General features: G+C 45.2%; 1 protein-coding gene and 1 long non-coding RNA gene across 2 annotated transcripts; one reads left to right on the top strand and one right to left on the bottom strand.

Annotated features, from left to right (window-relative positions):
- Positions 1 to 1,158: 1,158 nt before the first annotated feature.
- LOC137910977 (uncharacterized) lies at positions 1,159 to 2,657 on the bottom strand. Its single transcript, XR_011106087.1, has 2 exons — positions 2,483 to 2,657; positions 1,159 to 1,617 (listed from the first exon to the last, which is right to left on the bottom strand). It is a non-coding gene; the product is annotated as an uncharacterized lncRNA (long non-coding RNA).
- Positions 2,658 to 9,950: 7,293 nt separating this feature from the next.
- Positions 9,951 to 18,462, top strand: LOC137910608 (inosine-5'-monophosphate dehydrogenase 1b). The gene is made up of 14 exons (XM_068754983.1): positions 9,951 to 10,049; positions 12,129 to 12,177; positions 13,549 to 13,650; positions 13,748 to 13,822; positions 14,128 to 14,334; positions 14,449 to 14,536; positions 14,635 to 14,834; positions 14,928 to 15,018; positions 15,100 to 15,195; positions 15,676 to 15,819; positions 15,912 to 16,056; positions 16,141 to 16,284; positions 16,359 to 16,442; positions 16,647 to 18,462. Exons 1-14 carry the CDS (start codon positions 9,952 to 9,954, stop codon positions 16,666 to 16,668), a joined length of 1,545 nt encoding a protein of 514 aa, XP_068611084.1. The 5' UTR covers position 9,951; the 3' UTR covers positions 16,669 to 18,462.
- Positions 18,463 to 19,092: the final 630 nt, after the last annotated feature.

Here is a 19,092-nt window from a genome sequence, read left to right as displayed (position 1 = left end):
AAGAGGTGCGCCGCCGGTCTGCGGGTGCGTCTGCCCGCATCCAGGCGACCCGGGCCGCTTGTGAGGATTTACGCTCCGAGGAAAAGCGCGCAACGTGACTGATGTGGTTGTTGTGAAATAAGAAATTAAGATTCTTCAGGAATGTTGGAAATTGAGGGAGGCGCGATTTCAGCATAACAGAACTGGTTTTCAAAGGCGCATCTGTTTTTTTTTGTTTGTTTTTTTGCAGTGGACGCAGCTGAACGCAAGAGGACGTCAAGCGTTCAGCCGGAACGCCAAGAGGGCTGGTGGCTCCACGCGTGACGTCAAGTCTGATTGCATGTGGCTTTGTGCGCAGTTTTCATTTATTTCAAGGAAAAATGCCACTAATGGCGGATTTAGGACAGTACAGCTATTGAAAATGTGATCCGGATCAGCAGTTTCATTTAATAGTCATTTCTCACCCTCCAAGAATTAGGAATTATTCCATGAAGCAAAGACAATCTTGTGATTGACCGTATTCTGTGTAAAACGGCTGGATCCAGATGATGATGGTGCCTCCGGTCCTGTACCAGCCAGTTTACTAAGAAAAAGCCGGGCCTCGTGGCATCCGATGGATGACTAATACTACCCTGCAGCACCGGGAAAAGGAAGCGAAGAGGCTTAAGAAAGAAGATTTTGCTCTTTACACATGGTCACGTGTCTGGGTGTTGCATATCCACCACATCGCCATCAAGACTGCAGAGATTGAACCACACGAGACCTGATGAGGGAAACCAACATCGAGTTCCATTCATCTGTAAAAGGCCCAGGAGGGGAAGACTTTTCTGCAGCGACTGAGCAACCACTGGCCGCCGCGAGGACTGTTGATCCGTCTCTCCCGTCCAGTCTGGGACAGCAGGGCCTCGAAAGTTGTCCTCGACAATCAGGAAGCAGATGGAAGAACTGTTGATAAATGTGTTCTCGCTCGCAGATCATCATTTTATATGAAAGGTTATATCTTCATTGAGTTCTTTGTTGTTGTTGTTTTTTTTCTTTTAAAAGAAAATAAAAAAATTTTAAAATGCCCCATGACCCCATAATGGACAAAGCGGCCAGAAAGATGAATGGAAAGAAAGAGGTCACCACTGCAGTATTCCTAAAACAGTTCATGATTCACTAAAGCCAATGAAAATAAAGTGCATTTTTGTTGTTTTATTTATTGAAAAATACACAACTTAAAATGAACAAATAGACGTGAAAAAATACAAAACTTTAGTGCAAATGATTGTTAAGTCGAGTTACATTTCTCGTCAGATAGTTGCTAAACACAAACTAGTTGCCTGCACAGTGCAATTGGGAAGCGTCGTTTGTCCAGTCGTTGTCACGGCAACCAGCACATCCTCCCAGCTGTCATGTTCTAGATCTAGAACGAAGGCCCTGTGATGTCTCGCCTCACAGACACTCCGCTGGAATCGAACTGCCCCGGAGCCTTTGAGTGCTGATCCGGCCCCAAACCGTAGTGCGGATCCTGGGGGTACATCAGGCCGCCGAAGGAATCCACGAACCCCGCGAGGACGGCGAGGACGGTCAGCGCCGTCCCGATGAAGTACATCTTGAGGACGGCTGTCATCATGGCTCTCTTAGGGTAAAGGAGAGCTGCAAAAGAAGAAGATTCTCTTGGATTGAATAAAAATGACAAACAGAACAAGTACATTTGGACTGGAATATGCCTCATTGTACACGAGCAATATTGTGTTGCTCATTGTGATTGATAACAGGAGTAACCCCCCCCCCCTCATGGACTGATGCAACGCTTAATAAATGATGTCATCCTGAGCAACACACTTCCTGTCAGTGTCGCCGGGTTGTGTTACACATCGTCTGGGATTGGGATTAGAAAATCACCTCTCAGAATTGTGCGTTCTGCCAGACTTCATAGATTGGGATTGAAAGAAATTCCGGACCGCAACCAATATTTGTTGGAAAATACGTGGTGCTATAAATCATAAAGAAAGAACAGGAAGAAGCAAAGTAACACGGTATTTGTGCATTTTGTAAATTATTGGAAATATCAATTTTAATTATGACCGAATTCAAATGTTTTTTTTTTGGTTTGTTTTACTTAAACCATTTGCCTTTCGATTCTCAGAATAGTTTCTTTGACGGAAAGTTTGAAAATATTTCTAACCGTGATACACAAAAAAAACTATTTTTGCATCTTCAAATGTGATTACAAGTTCCTTTACCTCTTTAGTATTCCGTTTAGAAAATTCGTGGCGACCGTCAGAGGCCACCCTCGTCAAAAGAGAAGGCCTGCGCTATTGCGCTTAATCCGATCCACGTTCTGCACGTATGACACGAAACCGGATTAACCCACGCAGTCCAACAGAACCTGAAGGCAACATCGAGCCTTTTATAGCGCACGTGCTTTTTGGAATAAACGCTGGATCACGGCGAGAATAAACGAACATTGTTGTTTCACACGCAGATCTAAAAGAAGGACGCAGGCAGGAACTCTTACCGGCTGCTTTATTCCGGTGTCTCTGCGTCTTTCTCTCTGAACCGCTTTAACGGCAAACCACCGGAGAAATGAGCCGCTCTTTCGCTTCCTTCGGGGTTTATGAAATCATCTCTGATCCGCAGAGCTTCGGGAGCTTCTTGCGTCGGGAGTTTTGCTGATTATAATGCGTAACGGTGACGTCACGCTGCGCGCAGCAGCGGGCGGGTTCCTGTTTCTCTGCTCACGGTGACCTGAGGAGAGTTCAGGGATTTTCCTTGGCTTGTTCAAAACATATTTATAGTCGTGTTTGGATCCGTTGTCTGGCCTGTCAGGACCTGCTCTGTAGCCTCTTCATTTATTATTATTATTATTATTATTATTATTATTATTATGCATTGATCCTTCATCAGGAGGATTCAGGAATAGTTTGATATGACATAACATAGTTACATTTTGGATCGAGCCACAAAATAGTTTCAGGAGGGAAGACGAAACCATTAATCGTTGGGCAATAGGTGTGACCTATGTTCTCACTAACGCCTAGATTTTTCTAGATTCTGAGATTACATTTAATCATCAATACTCAATCAATACTATGCAAATACATTGACAGGCTGGCTTCTACCTCCTCCCAACTCCACGTCGTCCCAAGATAACCAGATAGAGGAGCTGTATGTAGTCTCCTGTCAGAAAGCCAATGAGTCGCTTGTCAAAGTGGAGATTCCGGACTTTCATCGTGGAAAATCCCCCCATTTTAGATGAATAAGCAGAGACAAAAGTTCTTTTTCTCTTTTCCCCAGTTTGCTGTGGCTTCTCTTCCCATTTGGGAGACAATCTGTGATGAAATTCCAGCTTTAGTTGCTCACTATACGGTTCGCCTGAAGGAGTTAAGGAACTCGTGTCACACTAACTGTTACTTGGCATGCTTTTTACTTCCGAGTCAGAGTTGCTGTAAACTCTAACCCAGTTGAACATGCTTTTGCAACTCAGGCCTGCACAGTTGAACGTGATCATCCAGATTAGCCTCCTGTTTTCATTTCAGGTCAATCATATCTCATTATTAAATAATTATTAAAGACTCATCAACACAAGTACATTAAATCCTTTCACAGCCTGGGTTTAAAACGCCGGCCCCTCAAAGAGTAAAAAAAAACAGAATATTTAATTTAATTTAATCCTTGCCAATTTTTCACTGCATCCCCGTGTAACCACTGAAAGGTTTGCCAATAAGAATCCGAACAATGAGACGACTGTGAGTCACACAAAAAGTAAAGAAACAAACACATCCTGAGGCTTAAATATTGGCATTGAATAAAGGATGTCTGCCAAAGTATTGCACATGAGGTACTAGTACTTGTACACTGTTACACCACTGTTTGTACTAAAAGATAAATATTGCTGTTTTGTTTATTTAAAACGTTTTCGTGCAGCTTTTTGTTATTTTATCAGTAATTTTTGAACATGCGGTACAGTTTATAGAAATACCTGGGAAAAGGGTAATTCATTTATTCTTAAAACATTTAATGGCTCTCAAATTCATTATTTTATTTTCATTTGTTCTTAAAAAAGAAGAACAAGGACAATCAGTTTCTGTGTAACTATAATTTATTGGCTTTTCTCATTACTTCCTGAGTTGAACAGTTAATGGAGAGAAGAATCCACAAGCAATTTGAAAGAAGGTTATTATTTAAGGTCCAATAAAAAAATCGTTCAGCACCTCTAACAGTAAAATACTATTTCTAGGTGAATGCATGAATACTTCATGAAATCATTTATAATAAGGTAATACACCGATGGCGATGTTTCTTGTATTCTTTTCACATTTTTAAAACCACGAGCAATGCAGACTTTAACTTTTTATATGGCATTTTTTTTTACCAGTTATGCCTGAGTGTTTTCATTTTAAAGGAATATTTGATTCCTCAATTAATTTCATAAATGTATAGAAATCACTTTTAGTGGTTCACTATCACCATCCAAGTAAACAGAAGGTAAAAACATTCTGGTTTCTACTCATACATGTATTATGTGGTTTATTTTAAGGCAATACAACATTGAGTCCGCTAGGTGGCAGCACAGAACAGCATCACATGGTTTCAGTGACGTTAGTCCTGCTTTAGCACATTTTTAGGAACAAATCAATTTCAACACGCGAAGAATGACACTAATCTTTTTATTACAATGTTATAATATGTCAATTGTCCTTTTCTCGCCGCACTGCGTCACCAGGAAAAGCATGGACGTCGGCAATATTAGCAATCAATCGAGTTTCTCACGCAGCCGTCACATTGAGCAAAGCTGGAAAACACCGTGACTGTGAAGAAGCAAATGAAATTCAGCCATTAATTCACTTTATTATTCAAATCAACCAAGATAAAGGCCTGTAGCGTTATATTATTCACGTCAGAGCACGAGTCCCGGACTAAAGACTCTAAATCGGCCACAAAAGTCTCGTGTTCACTGAAAATTGATGAATTTTGATTGAAGTAAAACAGCTGATCTTATAATCTGACTCTATAAAGAAGACTATACAGCTCTCTTATTGACACGTGACATCAAACGGAAACCCATTTCATCCGGTCTCTCCCAGCTCCAGCTCCAGAGGGCCTTGCCCTGCGGCGATGTGAAATGAATTGCATTCGCGTAATCTTTTCTGCGTGAGCCGCTAACCCATGTCCTCGGCGCCCAGTCATTTGTTGATGGGATCGGTCACCCTTGTGTCAAACAATCTTATGACTCTGGTTTGCTTCAGCCACCCAATGAGCATCCACGCTAAATGCGCATGATGCTCATTACAGTAACGCCACTGAATGAGCGGAGGGACAACCTGAGGACGTGCACGTGTGAAATTAAAAGCTGGAACTCCCCACTAATCCTTTGATGGCACAGATGACATGATTTTAACGTAGGACTGCAGCCATGTTTTACACCGAGAGCAGCCAGTCCATTTCTGTTACATTATATATATATATCCTCAGTATTAAAACACACTTTCCGGATCTGTTTTCCTCTTTGCTTCATATTTGTGAAGTGTTTCCGTCAGCGTGAGTTCTAAGTTGCTCGAGCCTATAGAAGAACAGGATAAGAGGATTTTCCATCTTAACGTCCTAAAGTCTGTCAAGAACATTCAGTCACCTGCAGGTGTGTGTGTGTGTGTGTGTGTGTGCGTGTTCGTGTGTGTGAATGCAAAACCGTTTGACACAATAACAATATTCCACAATAGTGTAAAATAAATGCGTTGTATGCTGAATGTATTTGGCTTGAACTGAGTTGTGAGACAAAAGCGTAGATTATCTTGCTGTAAAAAATAAATAATAATAAATAATAATGATGATGATGATGATGATGATGCTCTCTCCTTTTCCTGTTTATTCTGATTCTGAAATCCTCTTTGTGAAAGCGCCACAATAGAAAGCAGGATTAACCCATACATAGAAAGAGACAGAGAGACAGAGAGAGAGAGAGAGAGAGAGAGAGAGAGCACTCAGCACTCCATTCAACTTGCAGAGGAGCGCTCGGGGCAGTGACGGCTTTATCCTGCTTTATTTATACTCATAAGCAGGGAATCGGGCTGCGCTGCGCTTATCTGTCCTTTAGCCTCACCTTCACTCCAGAGTCCAGACAGTCGCCTCCAACATTTTGAAGACATCAGCCCGCCAGCCTCTTCAGAACAACACTCTGCTGTTGGCACCATTTCCACAGCGATATGCTCTCAGTGGGTGAATCTCCCAGGTGACGCCCCTCTGTGGACCGGCCTAGAGGTGGCTGGTGTCCTTTTGTAGGCAGGTGCATATCCCGCAGGGGGCAGATGGAGTCTGAACTTTGTTTTTCTGTTTTTCTCTGACTCATCTGCACATCGAGTCTGTAGGGAACGTAAAGAGGGAAGACTTTTGGATGAAAACATTGAGAAGAGAATGAAGTGTTTCCATTTCTTTGCAAACTCTTTATCTTTTTAGGGTTGTGAAGTTCAAACAGCCCCAGCCTTCCGGTTGACTCCTTTTCTGGGTCAAATTCAGCTTGAGCTGTTGGATATTTTGCGGTGACTTTGGGAATTCTGTTAAGACGCAAATAGCAAAACGTTTCACTGGATTCTGAGCCTGACCTCGGACGGACCATGGAGGGGTACGGCCATGAGCACTTTGGTGCGGATGGAATGAGGGAGAGCCAGGCGGACTATCGGAGAATTGTGGGGGACTTTCAGCCCCCGCGCAGCGATGCTTCATCTCGGGAGGATGAGCACTTTGCGCGACAAACTTCACACGGACACAGACACGAAACTGCGGCCCAGAGATACAGCGCCACACGCATCCAAGCTGGTTTAGGCCCGGAGAGGTGAGTCGTGTGAATGATGAAGGTTTACCTTTCAGGTATTTCTTAACAGGAAGTGTGAGAGTTGTGCAAAACAAACCAATTTAAACAAGATCAGATTTAAAAACAAAATTATAATTAAGGATAATTTTTAGTTCTAAACAGAAATCCACAACCCTCAGGGTCAACAGGAGAAATAGGGAGATCATGTGACGGCAGTCCTGCAGCTTTCACTGGTTGTGCCTTTAGAATTCTGCACCTGCAAACTAATGTCAGCCCCATCAGGTCCGCACACCATTGCATTTAGATCAGCATGCAAATACCCTCTCTTTTGAAAGATGCCCTTCATCTTGGTTTATGAGCAGAAGCTAAGACAACAAGAAAAGGCTGAACATAAGGCGTCGGGTGTTATTATTTTAACGCGGTCCGAATCAATGCAACATCAATGCACGACGCAAGCAACATGCTGCAGGAAGGATAAGCAGGGCTAAATCAACTGCTCAGAATAGCAGCGGTGCATTCAAGGAACAACTGACCCATATCTGCTATATGACCCACATTTAATGTGACACAAACACGGAGAGGCAAAACCGATCCCCCTGAGTCACCTTGGCAAACATACAGTAGCTAGAAAGTTCTGCGGCGCACGTTGAGTTGCAGGGAAAAACACGTTTTTTTTTTGGTCTCCTTTTTCTTTTCCTCGTCTGAACTGTAATATAATTAGAATTAGCCAAGAGAGACTTTGCAGGGTTCTTGCGCTCCAACCATCTATGACACAGGTAGTTATCGTGCAAATAGCCATGTAATTATTATGTTTACTTTTGCACAAAATATTAGGTGTCAGAAAGTGAACCACATCGGGATTTTATTTAGCCTGCAAGGTGACAAAGGGAACTTTTCTTTAAGCAAACCTGCAAGACAATAATGGATCTGGATCTGCTGCGTTCATAGGGAGCCTGTCTCGTGTGAATAAAATGTGGTTAGTGCTGCCTTTTCTGTCGACGACTTTCGCAGAAGATTAAATGCCAGTCCAATTCCACACTTTAGCAGATATGCTCAGATAAGAACACATGCCCAGTATATTACAGTGGAGGTCACGCATTGAACATATGTTATGCGTAAAAGCAGCAGAGCAAATGAGTGTCAGCACGATCAGTATGCAGTAGTCAGATGACTATTGTCTTAATTTTATTTTAATAATATGGGATTACTATAATTTTAACGTGTAGACAAATTTGGATGTTCAAGTTGGCCCCATTTGTAATATTTAACTGAACATGTGGCCACTATTGCAAAGTTTAAACGATGACAATGCATATTTTATGTAGATTAGAAAGACAGGCATACAGATAGATAGATATTTAAAAATAAATACTATTAAATTAAAAAATGACTAAGTGTTTGAATTAAACCTACAACGTGCCTCATTACGGAATTAATCAAGTAAAGGCCGGTCCTAAAACTATCACAAATAAAAAGGAAACCCAACAGGAGTCCATGCGGGACCCATTAATTAACTCGTGGTTCTTCGCGGTGGGTTAGCCCCGCCCCCTCGGAGAGAGGGGGGGGGGGGGGACGTGACGTAGCAGCCTCCAGTACATAACATCAACACGCAGCTGCCTCTCTCTGCAACGTCCGAGTCGCGTTAAATACCAAACCCGAAGCTTGCGCGTCTGGGAGCCGCGCACGGTCGACGCGTTTGTGCTTCGAGCCGGAGGGAGCGGGCGCGTCTGTCATCGCTTCGTTTGTTCTGACGGCTGGAACGCCGCTTCCCTTTCGGTCAGCGTGGGCATCGGCTTCGGAAGGTAGCTTTGCTAATGCTGCTCTGTCCCGGGCGGTATTTACGCTGGACGTAAATGCAGCGAAGAAACTACTTTGTGTTAAAGAGTTGTTGTAGGTTTAATTGTGTGGGGGGTGTCGCGTACGTGCACGCGTGGAAAGGGTGTAGTTTAGCCTCGAATGGCTTGGTCGCTAGTGCTAAATGCTAATGGTTGCTCCCACATGTCTGCAAGCATAACGGTAGTCTGAGCTGCCAGAAGTCCACGTGGCTGCGTTTGTGGACTATTAGCGTGCATTGCACAAAATTGTTTTAGTATTGTTTTGTAGCGTTTATTGCTGCGTTCAAATGCTGATTTAAAAAAAAGGAAAAATTAGGGACTTGAGGAAATCTCACACAGTGGCATGATGTCACAACTTGAAGCTACTATTCTTAATTTACAGCATTGACGTTGTAGTTAAACTTTTTGTTGTAGCAAAATCAAACATTGTATTGTCTCTTCTGCTTAAAGTGTAAACGTGTTTTCCGCTCCTTGTTCCTAGAAGCAAGAGTGCTATTCGACAGGAAGACCGAACTCCGTTCAAGAATCTGGCAAATTATCGCTAACATGTCTTCCAAGAGGCTTTTTATGCGCGAGAAAATCATTTGAGGCATTTATAATGGATAAAAATAGTCATATTTCAATTCGGCGTATCGTCATTTAGTTAACGTTCTTTAGTTCTTTAAAAATAAATATAGGAACTACAACTCCAATGGCCGGCGTTCAAAACAGCGATGGTTAGCCGGGCATGACGTGGGATGCTAATGTGAGTACTAGCACGGCTCGTGACGGAGGAAAGATACTGCTAGCAAGGATGCTACGTAAACAAGACGTGTCGTTTATTAAGGGTGTGCGCGACGTGCAGCTGATGTCTGCTGGCCCCCGATGATAGAATGTGGGTCGCCAAGCCCGGTACTCTGGCTCGACTTTACCCCCCCCCATCATGACGTGCTTAATCTTATCTTTAGGCGACGTTCTAATCGATATGCTTCTTGAAACGGGAGCCGCGCGGTTCAAGGTTAAATGGTTCGTTGAACTGTCAGTGGGTTCGTCCGCGTTTGACTTCAGGCTTTGCTCACGTTAGCTAATTCTGCGCCGTTTTAAATGCTGGATTTGTGTAAAGAATTTCCTCCAACACGGAAAATCAAACGATTTGCTTGCACTGATGTGTGACCGCTGCTTGTTCATTACAGATAATGTCATCACGAGTTAACTCAACAATATCCCTCCCTTAAAAACATAAATAAATACTGGTAGTTTATAATTGCATCATTAATGGGTCTACTTGCATTCTTTTTATGCATTTCAGATTAAAATGTGTATTTCAGTCTTGGGTTTTAAGTGGCATCTTTTCATTCTGGCAGCATGGCGGACTACTTGATCAGTGGTGGCACCGGCTACGTCCCCGAAGATGGACTCTCGGCTCAGCAGCTTTTCTCAATTGGAGACGGCCTGACGTACAAGTAAGTTTGCACCCATAAACTCCGATTAGTCGCCCCCCCCCCAGCGCAATCTCAGTAATGCAATTCATTCAAAGTTAGGATTCCTCACCTCAAAAGCGCCGCCTGCGTGCCGTGCTGGGCGCCGCGGGCGCAGCAGTGCTTTGTAATGGCCGACGCATTTTGAACCAGCAGATCTGACCGACGGTGCGTTGTCTCCGACGGTCAAACGGCTGCAGAGCTTTGCTCTGAAGGAGATGGTTTGACTTACAAGTGAGTAGAACCTCTTTGACACTGTCCTGTGAAAAGTCCTCTGTCTCTCCGAAATTGTGAAATCATGCAGCGGGTGAAATCACACGATGTAGAACTAGCTACATTATCCATTTTTTTTTTTTTTCCCAACCTAATTTCATGCCCTGTCCTTTTTTTAAATGCAACATGCATGACAGAACGTCTCGTGCCCTTCCTTTACCCCCCCCCCCCCCCCAGTCAGCTAGACACCCGCCGGATGTTGCCTCTAACCAAACTGCTCCTTCTGCAGGCACTAATTGAGTGGAAGTATTGTTTGAACTCTCCCCGCCGAGCCGTAATGAAGTGCATCACGACTACGGGAAAGCTTGCGCGTGATTTCCTGAATTCGCATCATGTGGGTCGGAGGGTATTTGGGCGGGGGGGGGGGGGGGGTTCAAGGAACGACAATCGACGTCACACTTCTCAAGCCGCTCGCTCCCAAACACGAGCGAGATTAAAAACATTTCTTGGCACTTTTTCCGTGTTTTAAATTTCTCGCACTTCTCGCCAGGACACGGTTGAAAGATCGTATTTGCATACGTCAAAGATTTACGGCAGTGACTATACGATCATTTATTTCATTTACCCAATTAGACCGTGATGTGATTCTGCTGGGGAACCATTAGCCCTGTTATATATACATTATAAACCAAAGTCTTATTGTCTATTTGATGCGTATAGATGCTTTTAGAATGCTCTTTAATCAGGCTTGTTACGGCATCTTGGCTCGTCTGTAATTTGAGCCTAGCGAGGCCGTCTCTCCCGCAGCCTGAAGGGACGGGGACGTGGCGGACTGGAACCGGTTGCGGTTCTGATCGTGCCAGATTCTGACGACTGCAGCAAAGTCGGCTCTTCCTTGCTGTCATGTGACCGCGTTCAACGGCTTTATCTTTACCTTCCTCTGTCAGACCCGATGTTTTGCGTTTGGTGTGTGTGTGTGTGTGTGTGTGTGTGTGTGTGTGTGTGTGTGTGTGCGTGCGTGCAGATAGTTGGCAATGCTCTTGACCTAAAGATATGTCTCTACAAGAAAGGGAAGGTTGTTTCCGCCTTCAAAGCGTTCCTGGTTTGCGTCGTGCATTTGTCTACGCTTTGACATGCAAATGAACGTAGCGCGGCGAGGCCCACGCCGGCGCTTGGGTTGACGCGTCTGTTGACGTTTGGACCGACTGGACTCGTCCCTCGACGTGTCCAGTGGCTCTTCCTTTAGAGGTCACGGATCCCAGGTGAGCAACGTGTTTATTCCTCCACCTGCACTGCTCGTCTGTTCCACGTACTCTCGTTCTGCGATGGTGTCCGTCCAAACAGCACTTCTCTTCATTCCCGTGTCGACTTTCTGCCTGGTTTCACCCCCCCCCCCTCCGCCAAAACCACAAGTTTGTTCGGACCCCAGTTGCACCATCGCTGTGTCTGGGTCCGAGTCTCTCGCTGTATTTGCGTCTCCCTATCGTTCTGTTTACGTGAGTCTAAAGAGGTCAACCCTGTACCTTTTTTTTGGAGGTGGGGGGGGGGGGCGGGGGGGGGGGGCAAAGTACGGGACACAGCGTCTGTACACTGCGAGGAGGAGCCAATAAGAGATGTAGGTTGCTCAAATAAAGCATTATTGATTGGATGTCCTCATCTTTAACCCTCTTTCTCCACGACTTGCTCAGCATGTAGGAAAGTGTCCTCCAGTAAATACGAAGCAGAATCTCGTTTCACTTAAGTTTCCTTTTGACCCGAGAGACTCTTTTAACATGTAAATGTGTGAATGCTTCAGACGTCCCCCGAGGTGCGTCGGCCCCTCACCCTTTCTTGTTTTTGTCTGTCTTGCAGTGACTTCCTGATATTGCCCGGCTTCATCGACTTTACCTCCGATGAAGTGGTGAGTGCGTGCGTCTGTGCCGCAGCGTTTTTGTTTTCTGCATGCGAGGTAGTCGAGCGGGATTTTAATTAGGGTTACCGCCGGTTGCAGGAGGTAAGCCAGTCCTCGGCATGCTGAAGGACGAGTGTGTGCTTTCCGTGGTTTCTTCCACACCCCTGTGCGACATACGTGCAACGTGGCCCTGCTGACGGGGCCATTTTTTGGTTGCGCCACATCCCTTCAGCTTTGTCGCAGTGAAAACGACGCCTCTCTGCTCCAGACGCAACCTCATCTTATAAACAGAGCCCTGACAAAAATAGTCTTTTTTTTTTTTTTCCTGTCTGCATCATTTCTCCTCTCCCCGCCGCCTCCTATTTTTGGCCGATGCGGTCACCCTCTGGCTGCTAACCCTCGCCCTTGTGTTTATACGTTCGTCTTGCCCATTGCTCATTCGCCTCTCTGCAGAGGATGGCTAATCTCTGGGCTCTGGATGAACTCCCTCTTTTACTTTGGCCGTTTCAGGAGATTTAATCTACTTCTCATCTAGAACGGCCGTCACCAATCTTTCTCCTCCCACAAACCGGTTCCATTGTGGGTTTTTTTTTTATCGCGTGACAAAGAAGATTCACAGGCTCGATTGTTACGTTGGAGGAAATCTGGTCATTTTTCAAAATAAAATACCTTTTGAGACTTTAATTATTGATCTAACAGAAATTGTATGAATTAGTTATTCTTTCTGTGCGGCCCGGTAACAAAAAGCCTCACCGACCGGTACCGGATCTAGAATCGTTCCCCGTTGCTGAAAGTTGAAGAAGGTTCTTGACTGCTTTGACCCAGTCTTGCGCCTTCACGTTTTGAAGCCGCTGCCGTGGGACGTTCTTCAAGCCCGTCCCCGATGTTCTTTCCGAACTCTAGGTTTGAATTTAGCAGGTCAACGAGGTCGCGCTTGTTCAAGCGGAGAAGCCGCGTCGGCAGATTTCTCTCACCTTCCCTGTGTGTGTCCTTGAGAAAAGTCTCCCTGGTACATTTCTCACAGATGAGGGCTAAAAAAACAAAAAGCTTTGGACGCCAGCCGGGGACCATCTGCCGCTGGTGGAATGTTATTTACACACGGCGCTGAGCTGAAGGTGGCGAAATCGAGCTTCTCTGTTTTGGGAATATATGCGAAAGTAACAGGTGTCCCGTTGGGGACGTAATCGAGCGTCAGAGTCCTGTTGCCCGAGAGGAAAGGGCTGCGTTCACAATCAGAAGGTGGCGCTAGCGGCACAAGCCAAGCTAAGGCTTGTTTCTGTCATTCCGGGTTCTGCGTTGTCACGTGACGACACAAGCGTTACAGCAGCGCCACGTCAGTCCACATTAAAACCGGCCGCCCTTTTTGCTCTTCCCTCTCAGGACCTGACGTCAGCCCTGACCAGAAAGATCACTTTGAAGACCCCCCTCATCTCCTCTCCCATGGACACCGTCACAGAATCGGCCATGGCGATCACCATGGCGGTAAAGAGAACAAAAGACAGCTGGCTGAAATGCGAGGAGTTGCATTGTCTTAGTTCAGGACCTAAAACGCCGTTATTGCTACTTTTGAATCTGACAGCTCATGGGAGGCATCGGCATCATCCATCACAACTGCACGCCGGAATTCCAGGCCAACGAGGTCCGCATGGTGAAGGTAGGCGAAGCGTTTTAGTTTCGTTTTTGACAGCCGTCCAACATCAACCGACTATAAAACCCATCTTGTCATCTTTTCCCTATAAAGACTATGGTAAATGTCTTCCGTTTGTTTGTGTGGGTTTCTTTTTGTGTGTGTGTGTGTGTTTTTTGTGTTGTTGGGGTTGTGTTTTCATACTAATTAAGTTTTCACACGCTCTTGTCTCTGTGTTTTTGTTTTCCGCTGCTTTTGCTCGCTTTGCGCCAGAGGAGAGATGGAGAGGAAAAATAAGAGGATAAATAACAGTAGATGTGATTCTTTTCCAGAGGTTTGAACAGGGTTTCATCACCGACCCGCTGGTGATGAGTCCACGCCACACGGTCGGGGATGTGTTCGAGGCCAAATTAAGGCATGGCTTCTCCGGGATCCCTGTGACGGAGACGGGCAGGATGGGCGGCAAGCTGGTCGGGATCGTCACCTCCAGGGACATCGACTTCCTCTCTGAGAAAGACCACGGCAAACCTCTGGAGGAAGTGTGTAGTCTTTATGCTTTTTTTTTTTAAACAGACCTTATGTTTCTAAATGTTTTCAACCCTCCATTTTACTTGTATCTATTTTTGTTTGGTTTGTAAATCTCCACCTCCAAGGCCATGACGAAGAGGGAGGACTTGGTCGTGGCGCCGGCTGGTGTGACATTAAAAGAGGCCAACGATATTCTGCAGCGCAGTAAAAAAGGTGGCGTTCCTGTTTTCTTTTTGCTCGCAGCTCCTGTCCGGCCGGATCGCCGCCTCGCGTGGTTTGGTAATATATCCGTCCTGTATTTCTGTCGCTAGGCAAGCTTCCCATCGTAAACAATAACGACGAGCTGGTGGCCATCATCGCCAGGACCGACCTGAAGAAGAACAGGGATTACCCGCTGGCGTCCAAAGACTCGCGCAAGCAGCTGCTGTGCGGTGCCGCCATCGGTACCAGGGAGGACGACAAATACAGACTGGACCAGTTGGTGCAAGCTGGGGTGGACGTCGTGGTTCTGGTGGGCTTGGCTCGTATCTAAACGTGGATTTGGAGTCCTTTTTGTTGAGACCCTCAGGGGGCTTGACTCCTGATTGTGTGTTCCGTCTTCCAGGACTCTTCACAAGGCAACTCGGTGTATCAGATCAACATGATCAACTACATTAAACAGAAGTATCCAGACTTACAAGTGGCAGGAGGAAACGGTGAGTCTGACAGAGGAAGTGTAATAGTACATGCATGACGGTGACAATGGCAACATTCATGGGATGTGTTCCCTCTGCCAGTGGTTACAGCCGCCCAGGCCAAGAACCTGATCGACGCCGGCATCGATGCCCTGAGGGTCGGCATGGGCTGCGGCTCCATCTGCATCACGCAGGAAGGTGAATGTGAAGCCACGCTTCATTGGATCGCGTGAAATGTTTAGACATGGGTTCGTAAGAGTGTCGGTACAAGCTGAACACTTCCTGTGTACTTGTCAAATTAAAACTACTTTAGTCATTCAGTAGAGAGAGAGACCGTTCATCACCCAAGGAGGCTTTTATTTTGAAAGTGCCGTCCTGCAGTCGCTGCACATATTCCTAATCTTGCTATGAGCTTCGGTGAGAAGAAAAGGTTATCAGTTGCTAAGGTAACGAGTACCCTGAGACTGCTCCTGGTTGTCATGGCGATATGGCAAGGCCTCCCATTATGGGTTGCCATGGGGACTGGCCTACGTTCACTAACGAGAAACAGGAGAGACTCGTTGCGGGAAAACGATGGCGACGCGGTTCTGTCTGGTCACGTCTGAGTTCGCGTGAGAAGTAGACGGGATCAGTTTTTGGGGGGTTTCACGATAGATCTATTTTCACCTTTTTTTACAGTCATGGCGTGTGGGCGGCCTCAGGGGACCTCGGTGTACAAGGTAGCGGAATACGCCAGGCGCTTCGGCGTGCCAGTCATCGCCGATGGTGGCATTCAGACCGTGGGCCACGTGGTGAAGGCGCTTTCTCTCGGCGCTTCGACCGGTGAGATCGCAAACGTTTTGACGAGCCGGATTCAGAGTATCGAAGTGGGAGGTTGGACGTTATTCGCTCTTTTCTCTTTTCCCCTCCTCCAGTTATGATGGGCTCTTTGCTCGCGGCGACCACCGAAGCTCCAGGAGAGTATTTCTTCTCGGACGGCGTGCGGCTAAAAAAGTACCGCGGCATGGGCTCCCTGGACGCGATGGAGAAGGGCGTCAGCAGCCAGAAGCGCTATTTCAGGTATGCGAAAGGCTCAACCTGTTCACGAGCCGCCATTCATGAGTCTGTGGTTCCGTCGGATGATGATCGGGACGTTTCCCACAGCGAGGGTGACAAAGTAAAGGTGGCCCAGGGCGTGTCGGGCTCGGTCCAAGACAAGGGTTCCATCCATAAGTTCGTACCTTACCTGATAGCTGGCATCCAGCATGGCTGCCAGGACATCGGGGCAAAGAGTCTGTCTGTCCTCCGGTGAGTAGTTTGCGACTCGGCGGGCGACTCGGCGGCTTTCATCCTCGTTAAACGTGCTCGTGTGTGTGTCTCAGTTCTATGATGTACTCTGGAGAGCTGAAGTTCGAAAAGAGGACCATGTCTGCACAGGTGGAGGGAGGAATCCACGGACTCCACTCGTAAGTTTAATGGATGCTTGACACGTCTGCAGATTTCACTTTAACCCTCTGCATGCCGCTCGCCGTAACGCCGCGTTAGTCCCCGAGTGAGGACCGGCTGTATTATTTTAATGCTAACTTTTGGTCCTCTCTTGTGAACGTGCTGAGTCAGCTGTGTCGTAGCAGCAGCGCTGATCTCTCACGGGCTCATCTCTTCCTCCGCAGTTATGAGAAGCGACTTTACTGAACTTCCGTATTCCTGACGCACCCGACCTAACAGTGACCAAATGTTAATTGCCACTTGGGCTCCCCCCCCCCCCCCCACATCAACCCCGCCCCCACAACTTCTCTGCACTTTCTTGCATCGTGTCCACCGTCACAGCCGTCTCCGATCCAAAGGGGCAACGTCCACGCTGGCGCTGGTCTCTGAACACCTGGGATCTCAACCTTGCGTGTTTGTTTGCTGATTAATGATTGCATTCTTTGGACAAGGTGAAAGGTGCGCTATGGTGACGTTTCCTGATGATAGTGAGATAAAAACAAACGTGGTGCAGATTCCTTTTTTGGATTTTTGCTTTCACGCTTTCCCTATTTTGGAAGCGTCTCACATCCCTGTCTGGGAAACCGGTGACACAAGAAAGCGACTCGTCTCTATGTGCAGTGTCTCCTTTGTAATGGCAATCATGCTTACTTTCGTTCACATTTTGAAGTCATCGGAGGTAAAAAAAAAAAAAAGTTCCTTGCTGAACTTGTAGCTGCGCGTATTTTGGTGCGTAGCCTGGATACTGAGGTACAAGATATTGGTTATTCTGAAGACTAATCCAGTTGATAGTCAGAACCCGGCCACTGTGGACATTCCATTCCCCCTTGAACCAAATGGTCAGCATCCTGTCGCACTTCATGATGATCATGCGTTGAGCATGGAAGGGACCAAAAGCTGCAGAATCAGGTATATTTAAAAAACCATATGTATGTAATCAAAAATAAATTAATAAAAAATAAAGTTCGTATTGAGAAGAAAACATTTTCTCCCCTTAATTTGAATACTTTTAGATCAAACAGACTTTATATTAAACCTGTATAGTCTTTTTGGGACGTCGAATTGAGCACGAAGCGTTTTTTTGATATGCATGTTTATTTTTTCACTAAGCTAAACATTGTTCTATTTTTATTCCGCTTTCTAAGTGCGTACATACTGCCACTTATATTTACACTTTCCTCTGAGACTTTCTATGGTATCTTCAAAAACCAAAATTGCCACAAGAAGCCGCCCGCTGGTTACCTTGTTACTCGTCCATTTTGTGTGTTATGGTGAAGGCTTTCTCATAGTATTTCTTTATTTTATTTTTTACCAGAGATATACCTTGAAGCCAGGCATGGAAAATAGTGGTTACACAGCACAGCTCAGTCGACATGTACAATGCTCCTCACCCTCTATTCCTCTTTTTCTAACTTTATTGCCATTTTTGTCGTCATTCAGCTCCTGTAGAACTACGCTTTTCTAACCTTTTCATACTGGATATGAACCAGACCTTAAATTTTTAAAATGAAAAGTCTGACAATTGTTGTCATTGCCCGGCCAGGGCCAGTGTCCGACAACGCTTTGTGATTGAACTACATGTACGCGAAGATCTACAGAGAAGTATTAAGCTTTTCTTTCTTTTTTTGTGAATGTCATCGTGCTAGTTTTTCCATCTCCCATCTTGTGAGAAAAATCAGGTTTAGGAAACATCTTGTTTGAAGTACAGAGTCTCGTTTGCCCGTCTAAAAGGCGCTGATAAAGTGTTAAGTGAGATACTAAAGTTTACATTCTTTTAAAATGCTTTCATTTTCGGTATATTGCAATATGTATCTAGAACACCGGCGTAGCTTCTGCAACCAGCATTTATTATAATAAGAAGCAATGGCTTCTTTTAGATGGGCAATTAAGATTCTGTATTCAATAATTAATGAATTGTTTTTGTTGTTTTACACTTAAAAGTACATTGTTTACAGTAAAGTGAAAGAAAAGTTGCTTCTGCTGTTAAGAATAAATGAATCAAAGAGTATGTGGACGACTGCTTTATTCCTGTGTGTTTTCATTCAAGGGGGTTTGTTTTTATATTGCAAGCATGATTATTTGAAAGGTTTCACCACATGTAGAGTTTGAAATTTTAGAGTGTTGAGTGTTGATTTTATTTTTCCGCATTGATAAATATAATTAAGTCACGCATTATGGATTTTAAACCTGCAATTTGGTGTAAATCCAGATAATTGTAATGCAGTGAACGTGTAGGATTGATTGTTCAGGCTTTTTCAAATGTTTTGCAAAATATGCATAGACTCGGCAGATTTACATTAAAGTTTTCCTACTTTAAATAAAAAACCAAAAGCCTTTGGGGTCAATTGGATTTTTTTTTAAAGGACTGTTGAGATTTGACGAGTACGTTTCCCCCGACGATCATAAAACAAGCCAAATGCTAATTTCACTACACAAGGATATGCTACAACATAAATTAGTTACATGGTCATATCTTATAACAGAGTAATGTAGTGTTTGTGTTTCGCCAGCAGAGGGCACTGCTAATCTGCAACACAATAAATAAACTGTATAGTTTGCCACACTAATCCTAATCCCATGTGTTTAACAGGGGATTTAATGAAAACGATGCTGAGGTCAAAAGGGTAGGAT

This window comes from Brachionichthys hirsutus, chromosome 22 (genome assembly GCF_040956055.1).
Source record: "Brachionichthys hirsutus isolate HB-005 chromosome 22, CSIRO-AGI_Bhir_v1, whole genome shotgun sequence".
Classification (NCBI taxonomy): Eukaryota; Metazoa; Chordata; class Actinopteri; order Lophiiformes; family Brachionichthyidae; genus Brachionichthys; species Brachionichthys hirsutus.
The sequence above is the reverse complement of the archived record's forward strand: the minus strand, read 5'-3'. Positions and strand labels throughout refer to the sequence as shown.

What these genes read in the sequence shown, in the direction of transcription:
- LOC137910608 (XM_068754983.1), top strand. Translation starts at nt 9,952, where the DNA reads ATGGCGGACTACTTGATCAGTGGTGGCACCGGCTACGTCCCCGAAGAT. An exon ending in ACGAGGTCCGCATGGTGAAG is followed by an intron (nt 13,823 to 14,127) that starts GTAGGCGAAGCG and finishes ATTCTTTTCCAG; the next exon opens with AGGTTTGAACAGGGTTTCAT. An exon ending in GGGTGGACGTCGTGGTTCTG is followed by an intron (nt 14,835 to 14,927) that starts GTGGGCTTGGCT and finishes TCCGTCTTCCAG; the next exon opens with GACTCTTCACAAGGCAACTC.